Here is a 15,167-nt window from a genome sequence, read left to right as displayed (position 1 = left end):
GTGGGGCCTGAACTGTCTTTTAGTGGCAGCCCAGATGATTAGATTCTCTGAGAAGCTCAAGAGCTCTCAGAGAACTCCCGAGGCTCTCAACGAAACTGTCGAGATGCCAAAAAAATAAAATAAAAAAATTTCTGTCAAATTGCAGCACTGGTTCAAGGAGACGCTGATTTTTTACCGGAAGTAAGGTAATGTGTTATTCTTTTAGTAAATATTTTATTTTTTTTATTTTTGTTGTTAAAAATAGAATAAGAACGAGAAAGTATGAAAATAAGAGAAAATCATGCCAAAATTTTATGATTTTGGTATGTTTAGTTATATGTGATAGATCTTTGAAAGATCTACATGATGACACTAAAATTATTAACTTTTATTAATTATATAATTTTTAAATATTTATATACATTTATTCATAAAAAAATTATTAAAAAAATAAATTTAAAGAAATAAAAAATTAAAGTTTTAGAATCATGTTTAGAATGATTCAAGCTACTTAAATCTAACCTCAATTTTTTTTGAAATATTTGAAATTAAAAAATATTTTTATAATTATTTAAATAATAAAAAATATTATAAAATAAAAAAAATATAAAAATAATGTCATATTTTAGTTAATTCAAAAATATTATTTGAAGCATATAACATATTTATTTTGAATTTATAAGTTTTAAAATTATTATTGAAATTATTTTAAATTTATATATAATTTTTTTAATTATCATTAAACTATCATGTTTTGTTATACTTGCAAATATTTATAAAAAAAATTAGAGCATGACGTTCATTAACTTTAATTAATTATATATTTTTTAATATATATTTATTTATATAAAAATTATTAAAAAATAAATAATAAATAAAAAATCAGAGTTTTTTTTGAAATTGAAAATAATGTTTATAATGATTCAAGCAATTGAAATATTTGAATCCAACTTGAGATTTTTTTGAAATTTTTGAAATTAAAAATATTTTTATAAATATTTAAGCACATAACATATTTTTTTTGAATTTATGAATTTTTATTTTATATATAATATTTTTTAATAATTATTAAACTATCGTGTTTTGTTATACCTACAGAATGAGTAAGAAGAAAGATTCAGAGCGTGACATTGGTTGGGATCATGGCGAGATGTTCTTGGCTCGGCATCATTGGAGATGCAAATGGTGCAACACAGAGTTCAAGGAAAGAGGGGTGATTGGGTTTAAGCAGCACCTAACTGATGGTTACTTGATATGTCCATGTGTCGAAAATGTCCGTAAGAGGTCTGACAATTGATGAAAAAATACTTTGCTGATTCGAAAGCAGCGAAGGAAAGGGCAAAGCAGAAAAAAACCAAAGTAGATCGTCGAGCTGCAGAGCCACCTTATCACTCTAGAGAGTCAAAGGAGACTTTCGCTCCAAATGATGAATAGGCATAGATTGAGGCAGCCATTCAAACGAGCTTGGCTGATCAGTATCGACAGGAGAAAATGGCCCAGTATAGAGAGCGATTTGGACCATCATGCTACGAATCGAGGTCTGGATCTGCGACCGATGGGGGAGAATTCGAATTCAAGAGGACTACCTCAGTCAGAGAGCCCAATGGTAGAGGAAGCAGACATAGCATGTTTTCTTTGTCGGGAGCTTTTAGCAGTAGGAGGAAGTCCTCCAGAGATATTCCAGCAGGAGCCAGCATCCATGATTTGGATCCACATGCTTTGCCAAGCAAAAATTCAAAGCAGTAGAGGATTGACACTATGGTGAAAAAAGATAAGAAGAAGGATATGTGGCGAGCTATTGGATCATGATTTCATTTCAATCATATTCCAGCAAATGCAGCAACCAATCCTTACTACCGATCTGCTATTTCAACCATAAAAGCTGCCGACCAGGGTGTAGATCCGTCAAGACCTAGGGACATCTATGGTCAGCTTCTTGACAGCAACAAGGAGGATCTGCAGAGATGGATTGCTTCTTACAAAAATAAATGACTTACATACGGACTGACAGTTGTGTGTGATGGTTGGACCGATCCTATTAGACGGAGCATCATTAATTTTTTGACATACTGTGATAGAAAAATATTTTTTCACAAATCAATTGATGCTTCAGATAAGATGCACGATGCCACATATATCCTTGGTCTGATGGAGGAAGTGATTGATTCAGTGGGTGAGCAGCATGTCGTGCAGGTCATCACAGATAATGGACCACAATATAAGGCTGTCGGAGAGTTGCTGATGGAGCAACGATCGCAGATATACTGCACCCCATGTACTGCACATTGCATTGATCTTATATTGATGGATATTGGAAAAATTCGTAAGGTACAGCAGGTAGTGGAGATTGCCCAGACTATTACTAAATTCATCTACAACCACACATAGATTCTTTCATTGATGCGGACGTATATTGGGGGGGAGATCTTAAGACCGGGTATCACATGATTTGCTACCAACTACATAGCACTTGATAGTCTTCTTCAGAAGAAAGCAGCCTTACGTCAGATGTTTGTTAGTGCCGAGTAGCAGGAGAGCAGATATGCGAGGGCCGGCACTAATGGAAGTCATGTGGAGAACTTGGTGACGAGTCAGTCATTCTGACAGCGGACTGAGAAGATAGTGAAGGCTATTAAACCATTATATGAGGTACTTCACACCGTGGACAGTGAAAGATACCCCCAAATGAGCTTCTTATATTACATAATGGAGAGGGCAAAGAAACAGATCAGTAAGAATGATCCGAAGTATGCTCAAGAATTCATTAACATCATTGAGCACCATTGGGACTATCAGATGAGTAGAGATTTGCATCTAGTCGGTAAGCACGGATTCAAGAATATTATAAATATTTTTTCTTATGCTTGTAAAAATATACTTAATCAGTCATGAAATTTATCTGCAGCTTATTATTTGAATCCGAGATTTCAGTATACCATTTTCGAGATAGATATGGATAACGAGCTTCTTGCTGCTCTTCGTAATGTGATATATAAGATGGTGTCCGATCCAAAAATTACGTCGTTGTGTCTGCAAGAGATATACTAGTTTAAAACAGATATGATTATTCAACTAAATTCGATCTGTACTCAACGATATATTTATAAATTTAATAAATATATTTTTTTTTACAGACGAAACAGTTTAAAAAGGGATCAGACAGCTTTGGAGTCTCATCAGCTGTCGTAAGCAAAAAACAGATAAATCTAAATAAATTATATATCAATAATGAGCAGCATAGATTGATATGTAATTTTACTTAATATCATAAAATTTGATATGTAATTTTGCTTTTACAGCTGATGGTGGATTTATTTTAGAATGTTCGTAGAATATTTGAGAGGTGTGGCTGTCCGTATTCTTTCTCAGACGGTCTCTGCTAGTGGTTGTGAGCGTAATTGATCGACTTTCGCCCTTATCTACAGCAAATAGAAAAACCATTTGACACAAAAATGCCCCAACAATCTTGTATATGTTCATTACAATCTGAGGTTGAGACTAAAATACATTCAGAAAGTACAGCTGAAGTATACTGATCCGACGCTAGATGATTATGCTGACGAGGACGACGATCCGATCATCGGATGGCTTGCAGGTCAGCAGTAGAAGCCAGAGCTTGATGAGCCGAGATCCCCTCCACGACCAGCCAGTGTAGTAGCTAGAAAGATCAGGGTGGATCCAGGGCAATGGGTAGAAAGAAATATTCCACATAAGGTTCCAGTTGATCAGCCACAGCCTGAGGGAACACAGAAGACTCATTCATCACATGACTCGATGTCCGATATATCTTCGCAGAGATTCGAGCGACAGATGTATAGACAAGATCGGCATTCAGCAAGAAGACATCCATCCTCCCAATCACAGGAAACTCAGTCACAGAGGGGCACAAGGAAGAAAAAGAAAAAACAGTTGCACATGCACCACTCTCGAGAGTACAGAAACTATCTGGCTCAAATTCAGACACCAGGAAAAGCGATGATGATATTGGTAGTAGTAGCCATGGATCTGATGATCAGGAAGGAACTGGAGGACAGGAGATCACTGTTTATAAGACACAGCTACAGGATGATATTCGATTCACCGGTGAGTCTCAGTTTACACATGCCATACAAGATAGGGATCATGGTAGACGAGTCGGTAGAGATCGTGGGAAGCCGATTTCATATAGACGACGGACTCCTAGAGATCATCCAGCACGCGATGCAGCTGCAGATGATCTTGCACATGGAGTAGGGTCCACGGATGTATCGGATCATCCTCGCATTATGGATCCTATTATCTGCAGCTACCTTATGATCCATATGGATATGATGCGTTCGAGGCATCGTCTTCTAGTGGTTACTACCCTATGCAGCCTGGAGCATCTTACGAATCAGATTTTGCTATTGGCATATTCGGATGGGCTCCTCTATAGTCAGACCATTTTTCCGAGGATACTTCTCAGAGCCAGAATTTGAGTGAGAGATCTGAGATGTCTCACAATCCAGAGAGGATGCCTTATGGGATGAATATTCAAGAGTACGGTGCATCTTGATTAGAGGGTTGGACTGATATTCCTCCAGATTATGTTAATGATCTAGATATCTACGAGCGTCACAGACACTCGACGAGAAATTAAATGTAGAGTAGATCTTGAGGTTAGTATATCAGTTGTTGTGATTGTACTTTAAACGTTTAGATACATTTTAATGCATATTTTATATATTTTCTCTTTAATTTTAGGACGATATAGTTGTAATATAATATAAATAAATATATATTTGAAATTTTGGATCAAGAGTCTTTGTACCACTACCTAACTCAAAAATTGAACCCAAATATGTCAATAATATGCAATATAATACAATTCTGAGATTGTATTTATGAATTAATAACTTGAACATCCACAAAAAAAAAAAAACAAAAAAAATACCAGTACCAAACCGGTACGCTGAAGCGTACTATATGTCGGTACCATACCATACCGGTCTGCCACCGGTACAGTGTTTGGAACCGGTACAGCGGTCTTTGATCAGAACCTTGATGCATGAAGGATTGTGACATGCAAATAGGAAATTATACTCAGCCTAGAGCGCCATGCCCATTATAATAATAAAAAGAGAAAGTAATAAATCAGTCGGAGCCATGGAGCCGATCCTCAACCCACATGCTAAAATTACAAACCCTTAAAGTTACTGTGCTTGCAGTTACCACTGAAGTCATGACACAGTAAGCATTTAAGAATAAAAGCATTTCAATATTGATAAAATAAGAAATACAGCAAAGGTGAATGTATCAATACCTTGTTTGTCTCAGCTAGAGTCAGCATGCTTAGTAGCTTTAGCTTGCAAACATGATCGGACAATAGTCAGCATCCTTAGTTGATTTAGTTGCAAACATGAACAGGCAATAGTCTGGGAAGACAGCCAGAATTTCCTAAGATGAGCACAGATTCAGGACAATTATTGCAGGAGTGTCTAGCAAAGTGAGCAAAAATAAGGCAGAGAAAAGTGATAGCTCAACTTACTGCACTAGCTTACTATAGACAAAAAATTTCCTATGAATTCAAACTATGTATGTTGCACTTAGCAACTATGATCAACTACAAATGAAATCTCTTGGAAGATCTTGTAAAAGGATTTAATATGAAAAAAAGTTAATAAATGGCTTAATGATCCTGGTATCTTCATGTAAATGTTGTGCTGAACAGTTTGTGCAGAGGAACACAGCTCTTAGCATGACATTTCTAAGACAACGGAACAAGTGAAAAAGTTTATAATATTCGCATAACCATCTCCTTGCTAGTTGATAATACCTCAACATTAACATGAAAGTCTTATCCCATATAAATGATATCAGTTTTGGAAAGTCTAAAATTTTTTATCAAAAATTCCAAGCAGCTTTTGCTACAATAAGCTAAAATAACCTATTGTCACTCAACTAATTAAAAGACTGGAGTACAATAATTATCCAAAATGGGAAAATTATTGAATGTGTTTCAGTGCTTGTCGGTTTTGCATTTCAATTTGACACTCCAGCACTCAAGGTCTAAAATACAGGTACCAGACCCCATAACAATTCATACAGCTACAAATAAACATGGGTATTGATACCAGTATTTTATACCTTGTTGTGATCCAACTAATTGATAGACTGACTTAGTGGTTGGAAAGAAAAGAGGACATCCAACTTAGCCTATGCTTAACATCCCCAACCTACCCATATACACAGGCCCTCCAAAGAAATAAGGCAAAAAGACAAACTATAAGTACATTATCCTTTTTCCGACTTCTACAGAGTAGAATTCCAAACCACCCAGAACAATCAACAATTTAGAACCCTTAACAACCATGGATCAGACAATAAAAAAGATACCACCTCAGAAAGTATTCACCAACCACTCAAGTATCAACCTGCACTCTGAACAAAAGGGCCCTCTTACACCAAAGCTTAAAATGGATCTTCCAAAGTTTAAAATGGATCTTCCTTCAAACACATAACCTTACCCAAATGTGGCAACTTGATTAAATCATATAAACATAAAAATGATTTTATCATTTCAAACAAAGACACAGAAGAAAAGCAAATTGACTTATATTTGCTCAAATATTTGAGAATCAAAACTTCAAAGGGGCAGCATCAAAATACAAGTTTGCACCTTCCTCTACTGATACTGGAAGCACCATGGTGGACATCTCTATGGATTTTGAGCTGGTATTGCCACAGACAGCTAGGAAATATGGATTCCATATATGTTATCATTAACTGTCTCTCCAAAATCGCTCATTTTATTTGCTGCTGCAAGAGTTCAGATGCTTCACATGTGGAGGAAGTCAAATTGCATAGATTAGCTAGGACCACTACCTCTGATCAGGATCGGAAGTTTCTTAGCTATTTTTGAAGGACCTTGTCAAAGATGATGCATACTAACTTGTAGTATACATTTTTTCAACCACAAAACAATGGTTAAGACTGAAAATGTTGATCAAACCTTGGCAAGTTACTTAGGAGCTCAGTTAGGGGCTAGATAAAGCAATGGGACAGGGTTCTACTGCAAGCTGAATTTGGCTACAATGATTTGATTAATAGGTATGTTGGAACATCTCCATTCAAGACTATCTGTGGATGGGCACCCAAGGGTTTTGTAGATACTGAGGCAAGTAAAATGATGATCTCGAAGAACTAGCTGAATCCATTTTAGAAATTCAAGAGGAAGTTCGCCGTCAGTCATCAAAAGTACAAGGAACTAGAGACAAACATTGGCAACACAGCATTTCATGTGGGTGACTTGAGTTTCCCTATGCCTGGAAAGGGTTCCTATTGGCACTCATCATATATTGAATCAGAAAAAAGATCAGGCCATGTCAGTGCTGAAGAAACTTGGACAAAATGCTCATGAAGTTGAACTACCAGATGGGTTTGCAATCTCACCTATTTTTTTATGTGGCTGATCTGTATAATTATCATGATGGTTTGGAGGCCATGAGAACTCTCAAAAAGGTGAAGGCAACAAATTGATTCAGGAAAGAAGGAAGAAATAGAGAGTGGAAGATATGTGTAGTGAACACTCAGAATGACACTTAATTCATATTCTTAGTTAAATGGAAGAACAAGCCACTTTGGGACAGCACTTGAATTAGTGAAGAAGAGTTCATGAAGCTAGATGAAGACTTGCATAGGGTTGCTAAGGCAAATACTCGCACAGAGGCAAGCTCCTCTTAGCCCGGCAGGAATGATTCAAACGGCAAGCATCTTTTGTATGCATGTACATAAACCAGTAGTTTGTGATCAGGGTAGTTTTATCATTTTGGGTGCTGGGTCCAGGTCAGGTTCAGTTGGCCCATATCTGGAGTATTTTTTCAGTCCCCAATCCACTTCTTAAGATGGGACCAACATTTGGGGATTCGTTCTCTATTTTGGATCTTTTGTTGCTGTATTTTTCTAGAGAAAGCTTTCAGAGTGCTGAAGCTTCACCTAGCTGGAGTATTTCAAGCATTAGGAGCTTGGGTTTTGAGGAGCGATCTTGTGACAACTCTCAGTCCCCTCGTTGCTTCATCTCTGTGCATGATGCTAGCCTATGCACTGTTCTATCTGCTTTACAGACCTAAGAAGCTACATGGGTCAGGTATCATCCTTGGTTTTCTGGAAAATCTTGAATCTTGGTACAGTGGAAGATATATGTGTGGTGAACACTCAGAATGGCAGTGAAAAAGAGTACATGAAGCTAGATGAAGGCTCATGTAGGGCTGCCAAGTCAAACGCTTGCATGGAGTCAAGCTCTTTCTAAACCGGCAGGAATGATGCAAACAGCAAGTATCTTTTTGAGCCCTAATTAGTATTTTGAGCCCCCAGAATTTCAGTTTGTGATCAGGGATAGTTTTGTCATTATCTTGGGTGCTGGGTCCTGGTTAGCTTTAGTTGGGCCCATATCTGGAGTACTTTTTGAATCCCTAGTCAACTCTTGAGAAGAGACCAACATTTCGAGTGCTTTGCAATTACTAGTTGAAAGGGAGTTACATGAAAAATTTGATTTCCAATTTTAGCTTCTCTTAGCTAGTCTTTGGCTCTTGTATCTTTTCAGACAAAGCTTCCAAAGCGTTGGAGCTTCACCTAGCTGAAGGGTTTTAAGCATTGGAGCTCGGGTTTTGAGGGGTTGATGCCAAGGCAGCTTTTGCTCTCGGGGGTCCCTCTTTGCTACATTGCTGCACACGAAGCCAGTCTGCGGCACTGTTCTATCCACTGGACAGATCTGGGAAGCTACAGGCTTAGGTATTATCCTTAGTTTTCTGGGAAATCTTGAATCCTGGGCTAAATTTGGCTGCCTACTTGTGTTAGCTAAATATTTGTGCTGCCCTGCTATATTAGTCTGAGTAGTTTTTTTGTCACCTACCTTTCTTATTTCTCTCTATTTTAGTTCACATCAAGAGGTTACTTCTTAATTTCTGATACTCCATGTTCATTAAATTTTCACTTCTTTCAATTCTTTAAAACATGCTAAACATAAGAAAACATTATTAACTCTGCCTTGCAAAAAAGAACTGCAGATAGATCAAATGTTTTCTTTATACTCAACTATTATTGAGCTTTTGCCTCCAGACTACTTTCTTTTCCAATTCTTTTGTTGCTAAAGAAGATCTATTATAAATATAAGATCTAAATCCAATAGAAAATATGGAAAGACTAAAATCTTATTACCTTGTCAGGATTATGAATAGACTAACATTTTGTCACATGGAAACATATTATAAAAAGACAAAGGCATTTTTCTCTCTCGTTCATATAAGTTTCTATAGCTTTGTCAATAAAGCTTTCTACGCAGCAAAAAAAGTCAGAGGTTCAACCATACCTGACAGGCATGTTCACTGTCCAAGCTTTTTGTGGAGCCAAGCATAAGTTCAAAAATTACCCAGCTGAATCACCAAAAGGTTTTACTAGAATCAAATGTGACACCATAAGTAAATAGACTAATTTTTTAAATAGCAGAATCTAATGAATTTTCACATTAGATAAAATGATTGAGAAAAAGGGTTGAGCCACACTAAATGTAAATTTTGACAAGGCATTTTATTCAATGAGATTGCATTGATGGAACCTGTGGCCTTTGTTGATAAATTTTTAACTTCAAACTAGGAATGAAATTTTATATATGGAAGGTGTTCAAAAATGATTTCAAGCTCAGAATTCCATTTTGCAGGAACATTTTAATTACAATATCAAAGAAGAAACAAAAGGATGAACAAGAAAAGTATAACCTCGGAAGCCAGATCTGTGTTTGCTGTTCATGTTAGGATGATTCCAGAATAATATTGCCAAATCAAGATATTGTAAACCCAAGAGAGGAAAAACCATGATATAATTTTTTCAAAATTATCCATCTTTTTTGAAATCAAGATCACATGATCATAAAGCATAAGTAAATTTTCTCTTATTTAACTTGGCAAGAAAAATGAGTTTGATCACTATTACATGATTAAATAATTTGCTTGTGTATAGTTCAAAACATAATAATTTGTATCTCAATGCTAAATTACAATTACACCTTCCTGGCCAATGTCCTCTGCTTTGTTGCATGCTGAACAACCTTTTCCTCCACAGGAAGGCCTTTCCTCCGCCTCACAGAATTCATAAGCTTCCTTGCTAAGTTTGGAAGGACACTGGAACCATCTCCGAATTCTTCAATCTCCTCCTCCGTCTTTGGAACAAAGAAAGGATCTTCTGATAGTGCTTCCCAATGGCTAAGAACAAGCAGTGCACTGGCTGCACCTGAAGTCCATCTCCTAAGCTCATCTGCAAATCCCAAGCTTTCAGCAACTGGTACATAGGCATGCACAGTAAACAAGGCAGACCCTTCTTGCATCTCTTCTTTCAACACTCTAGCCCGCCTCCTTGCAAGAACTGCATACATGGAACCTAAGTATTCTGTGGGTGTATTTAACTCACAAAAGTACATTGCTTCGACAAGCCTTGGCTTGTTTTGTAGCACAGCTGCCTTACAAGCTTCCTTCACAGCTGTCATCACTTGCCCACTGAAGATACCATACTGGTCAGGCAGATGGGCAGTTTCAGAGCTATCAGGAAAGATGTAAGGTTCCACAAGAAATGCCAGACCCCATAAAGGTTCATCACATAGAGGCCCAGCTGCTGTGGCTAATTGAAAGCCTGATACGATGCTACTCTTAAGAGCCTCAGCTTCCACATACAGCGATTCGGTTTCTTCTTTTGATTCTTCAACACTTGCAATGGTATCATCAGTTTCTACATCCAAAAACCCAAGTCTTCTAGAAACATCACAAGAACCACGTATGAGAATACCTTTCTGGCCCTGGCTGAAATTATCAAGGTTACCCACTTTCATATCTGGAATAAGAAGGATATTTGGCCCAACCTGCCTGGGCCCAAGTGACCATATCCTCTGAAGAAATTGATACCACATTTTTCTATACTTTTCAGCCCTTTCTTTATCAACTTGTACAGAAAGAGATTCTACTTCACTTTCTATAGCATCAATAATGTGTTTTCTAAGTGTCGCAACAGAATCACCATCATCGACCAGAGTATTTGAGTTCAAGCTTCCATTTCCCTTTCCTGACTTGCCTTCTATAATATCACCCAGAATATCAGCACTATCCTCAAGAACTTTTGTTAAAGCACCTGGAAGTTTCATTACTTGTACCCTTATGATACACCTTCCATTTGGAGTAGTTTTTTCAACATGTTCAGTGCCACTGAATAATGCCTTTGAATTCTCTAATAAAGCAAAACTTTCCCCTTCAATGGTCTCTTTATATGAGACAAGAGGAGGTGAAACTTCCAAGCTCACCTTGGCAAATCTTTCCTTGAGATCCTTTATACATCTCTCCAGATGGACCTCTCCTGCAGCTGCAAGCACCTGCTCACCTCTAGAGGAGACTGTAACCTCTACAAAAGGGTCTGCACGATTAAGAAGCCTCAACCCCCTCATAAGTGCACCCATATCAGCTGGATCTGAAGGCTCAATAGCCACTCTAAGAGTAGGCGCCACTTGAAACACCATGCTGGAGAAAGGCCAACAATTTCTAGTCGATGAGAGAGTCGCACTCTTCAAAATATGCTGTCCCAAGCCCTGAATTGCCACCACATTGCCTGCACTAGCAGAGAAAACTGGTTTCAGACCTTGACCCATCATCAAATATAAATGCTGAAGCTCTGCTTCTTGAACATGCCTCTGCATGGATTCGCCTTTCAATGGATCATATAAAGCAGAGAGCACAAAAACCTTCTGCCCTGAATGAAGGACACCACTGAAAATCCTAGCAAATGCAAGAAAGCACTCCTCCAATTCACCACCTTCACCTGTAGGCTGATTGTTCAGTGCTTCTCCATTTGGACCCCTTTGTGGAAGCATCTTATAAGGAACAGCAAACATCTTGGAAACAAATGCCACACATGGAGCATCACTACTAGAGTCACAGGCCTCAACACATTTCCTCACATGTTCTGCATCGGCTATCACATCAGAGCTAAGGCCAGCATCATCCACCATAAACTCTCTCTGAGGAAGCAATCGAGAAATCCGAGCAGACTGAGCAGAGTGAGGATCAGGCATGCACTTGACTACCATTGACAGAATAGAATCAGAAAGCGGAAGCCACCGACTCATGACAGCCTGGAGCACAACCCTTGGGTCCTTATTTTGGAGCTCACGAGGTGGGATGGACAAATTGAAAGTCTTAATGACCTTATCAAGCATCCTTTTGTCTCCATCTTCCTCAAGAGCTGCCTGATAGACCTGCCAGAGAGGCCTGAGGACAAACTGCACAAACATAGGCTGTGGGTCCTTGCTAACACCTTCCATTCCCTTCTTTCCCACAATCATCATTGTCTTTGTGTTATAATATCGAGGGCCCCATAATCCCTTCAGCAACGCAGTCGTGCTAGCTCCCAGTTTTGATGCATAAAACTCTGCAAATTGGCTGAGACAAAATCCCCACCCGTCCAATGCACAGACAAAGGCCACATTCCCTTTCAGGGGTTGGAACATGTCCTCCTCATCATCCTCCACCAGTTCCTGATCTACCTCGCCGGCCGACCCTGCAAGAAGGGAGTCAACATCGGAAAGATATTTTTCTGACTTATAGGCGCTCACAATTCCATTAACTTCATGAACAATCCTCTGCAATCTATTATAAGCTTCCATGGGACTCAATTTAAGCTCTGAGATCAGCCTATCAATCTTATTTAAAACCAGACAAGGAGTCAGCTTTTCTACCCAGGCTTGTCGTAGAACTGCATGGGTTTGTATGTGAACACCTTCCACCGCATCGACTAGAATTAAGGCTCCATCACTCAGCCGTGCGGCAGTGGAGACCTCGCTGCAGAAATCCATATGCCCAGGGGAGTCGATGAGGTTGATTGAGAAGTCTTTGTATCGGAGAGCAATGGAAGAGCTCTTCATCGTGATAGCCCGCCGCTGTTCCTCGTCAAGGTAGTCCATGAATCGCAGCCGCCCGGCGAGCTTCGGGTGGAGGACGCCGCCGCCACCGGCGGCGATGAGATGGTCCGCGAGGGTTGTCTTGCCGTGATCGACATGGGCAAGGATGCAAATGTTTCGGATAGTCCGGCAGGCTGCTTCCCCCATCCTACTGCCCAATCAAAATCAATCGAAAGCAGGAAAAAAAAAAAAATCTCAAATTGATTGATGATAAGGTGAAAACTACCAGCTGATGGCTGGTTTGAATATAATCTATTCCCAAGGCCCGGATCGACCAATCTTCGAGGGTTTAACAGAATTAACAGCAACGCAAGACAAAAACTAAGAAAAGAGTAGGGGAGAGAAAGAGGAGTAAGAGATAGAAGGCAAGAGTCACCTTATTTGGACTCTTCCGACCGTTCTCAACACTCGATTGGAGTCTGGAGGAGGTGTGTGAAGCGATTAAGGGATTGGGACAAAGAAGAGGAGAAGACGGCAGTATCGCGGAGTCGAGATTCGCCGTCGGAGGTCGGAGATCATTCTATTATCTGACGGTCGGCGTCGGCGATGGAGTGGAGGAGCCGTAGGGTTTCGTGGGGAGCAAGGAAGGGGAGGGAGAGAAAGAGAGAGAGAGAGAGGAGAAAAGAGGAAGAGGAGGGTTAGTCCAACGGGTGGGCTTCGAGCTAGAAGCAAAAGCCTCAGTATATTTGGGGCCGGACAGAGAGACACTCCGATTGAGAAAGTCTTTGTGCACCTAGCCTGGGCTCATTGAAACAGGAGGGCCCGGGCCGATCCAAGAAGACGCCGGAGAGAGGAACTGATGGGGTGGCAATTGTTGACGGGAACAAAGGTTCCGCTCTTTTGAAGATAAAAAATTTATAATATATATATTTTTTAAATAAATATTTTTTAAATAATATTTAAATAAAAATAATTTATTTATATTTTTTTATGTATTAAAAAAATAATTTGAAAATTTATTACTCACGTTCTTTTGCATTATTAATTTTCTAAATAAATTATTAAAATATATCCATATTTCACATAATATTTTTATTATATAAAAACTATTATATAATATAATATAATATTATTTTTATATTTATTATTTTATTATAATATATTATATAATATTATTATATATAATAATATAATATAATATATTACTATATTATTATATTAAAATATATTTATATAATTTAATATATATATATATATTAAAATAGAGACCTCTCAATGGAGAAGCCTCCATTTGACACGTGGTTTATTAGGGAGAGGAAGAGGGAGACATGTAGCACTGAGGTTCTGGGAAAAGCGGAGAAAATTTTTTGAACGCAATTCATGCTTTGGCAAAAAAAAAACTCTCACAACGTGTTCCTCCCTCATCTCCTCCTCTTCTCTCATCCTCTCCGACATCGCTGCGCTTCCTCACCGGCTCCGATTGTGCGGCCCTTGGCACCCATCTCGACTCTGGCATCACCCTCCAACCATAAAAAAAGAAAAAAAGAATTGTATCATGGTTAGGGTCTGCATGGAGGCGATGGGGGCTGGGTGCTACAGGAGAGGGGGAAGGAAAGGGGAGAGGGACGGCGAGGAACGTGGGATCGTGCGGGGGGAGGGGAAGGATGAGGCGGGGATCAGAGGCTTTTTGCCACATGGAGTGAAACTGTGGGAGGATCGGAGTAGGTCTTCATTTAGTTTACTCCCCGACGCCTCCTCTATTTTTTTCATTCCAAGTCTTATTCAGGTGGAACCGTGGGAGGTTTGGAAAAAAAAAAAAAAGAAGGTGATGGCCTCGATAAATGCTCCTATAGCCCTAAAAAATAGAAAAAAAAGGCGAAGGTGGGATCTCGGCCCAGGCGACGGTGGTCGGGTTATAGACGAAGTAGGAGGGGGCACATGTTAAGCCATTGAAGAGGATGAGGGCTTCGATGGGAGCAAGAGTGGGGTTCCTAGCCTCTAGCTGGGTGATAATCTCGTGGGGGTGGGATCTTGACCCAGGCGGTGGTGGTTAGGTTACAGATGAAGTAAGAGGAGCCACATGTAAAGCCGTTGAGGAGGGTGAGGGCCTTGATGGGAGCGGGAGTAAGGTTCTTGGCCTCCAACTGACTGATGACCTCCACGATCTCCACCCACATCTCGCTGGATGCCTAGAAGCCTCGATTTGCCCCATTCAGCAAATGCATTAGCTCTCGCTTCAGCTCTCCAACCTTATTTGGCTCCAACCTTGTTCAGCCATCAAAGAAGCTAAAAAGAGAAA

At 39.2% G+C, this 15,167-nt stretch overlaps 2 protein-coding genes and 1 pseudogene across 6 annotated transcripts in view; 1 reads left to right on the top strand and 2 right to left on the bottom strand.

Moving 5' to 3' along the window:
* The window catches only part of LOC114914680 (uncharacterized), a 30,309-nt gene extending 20,974 nt beyond the window's left edge, over positions 1 to 9,335 (bottom strand). For 2 of the 5 annotated variants that reach the window (XM_073247127.1, XM_073247128.1), the window contains exons 1-2: positions 9,305 to 9,335; positions 5,261 to 5,372 (exon numbers count right to left, since the gene is read on the bottom strand). The gene's annotated coding sequence lies outside the window, so the exon portion shown is untranslated. The remainder of the gene's footprint in view (positions 1 to 5,260; positions 5,373 to 9,304) is intronic. The other 3 variants (XM_029267510.2, XM_073247126.1, XM_029267511.2) reach the window with 3 other exon arrangements.
* LOC109506451 (uncharacterized) lies at positions 1,628 to 4,597 on the top strand (annotated as a pseudogene).
* A 520-nt stretch (positions 9,336 to 9,855) lies between the features above and the next one.
* On the bottom strand, positions 9,856 to 13,590 carry LOC105054755 (uncharacterized). Its single transcript, XM_010936345.3, has 2 exons — positions 13,305 to 13,590; positions 9,856 to 13,079 (listed from the first exon to the last, which is right to left on the bottom strand). Exon 2 carries the CDS (start codon positions 13,073 to 13,075, stop codon positions 9,992 to 9,994), a length of 3,084 nt encoding a protein of 1,027 aa, XP_010934647.1. The 5' UTR covers positions 13,076 to 13,079; positions 13,305 to 13,590; the 3' UTR covers positions 9,856 to 9,991.
* Positions 13,591 to 15,167: the final 1,577 nt, after the last annotated feature.

Source organism: Elaeis guineensis, chromosome 12 (assembly GCF_000442705.2).
Source record: "Elaeis guineensis isolate ETL-2024a chromosome 12, EG11, whole genome shotgun sequence".
Classification (NCBI taxonomy): domain Eukaryota; kingdom Viridiplantae; phylum Streptophyta; class Magnoliopsida; order Arecales; family Arecaceae; genus Elaeis; species Elaeis guineensis.
The sequence above is the reverse complement of the archived record's forward strand: the minus strand, read 5'-3'. Positions and strand labels throughout refer to the sequence as shown.

Coding starts and splice junctions, on each gene's coding strand:
- LOC105054755 (XM_010936345.3), bottom strand. CDS start 13,075: ATGGGGGAAGCAGCCTGCCGGACTATCCGAAACATTTGCATCCTTGCC.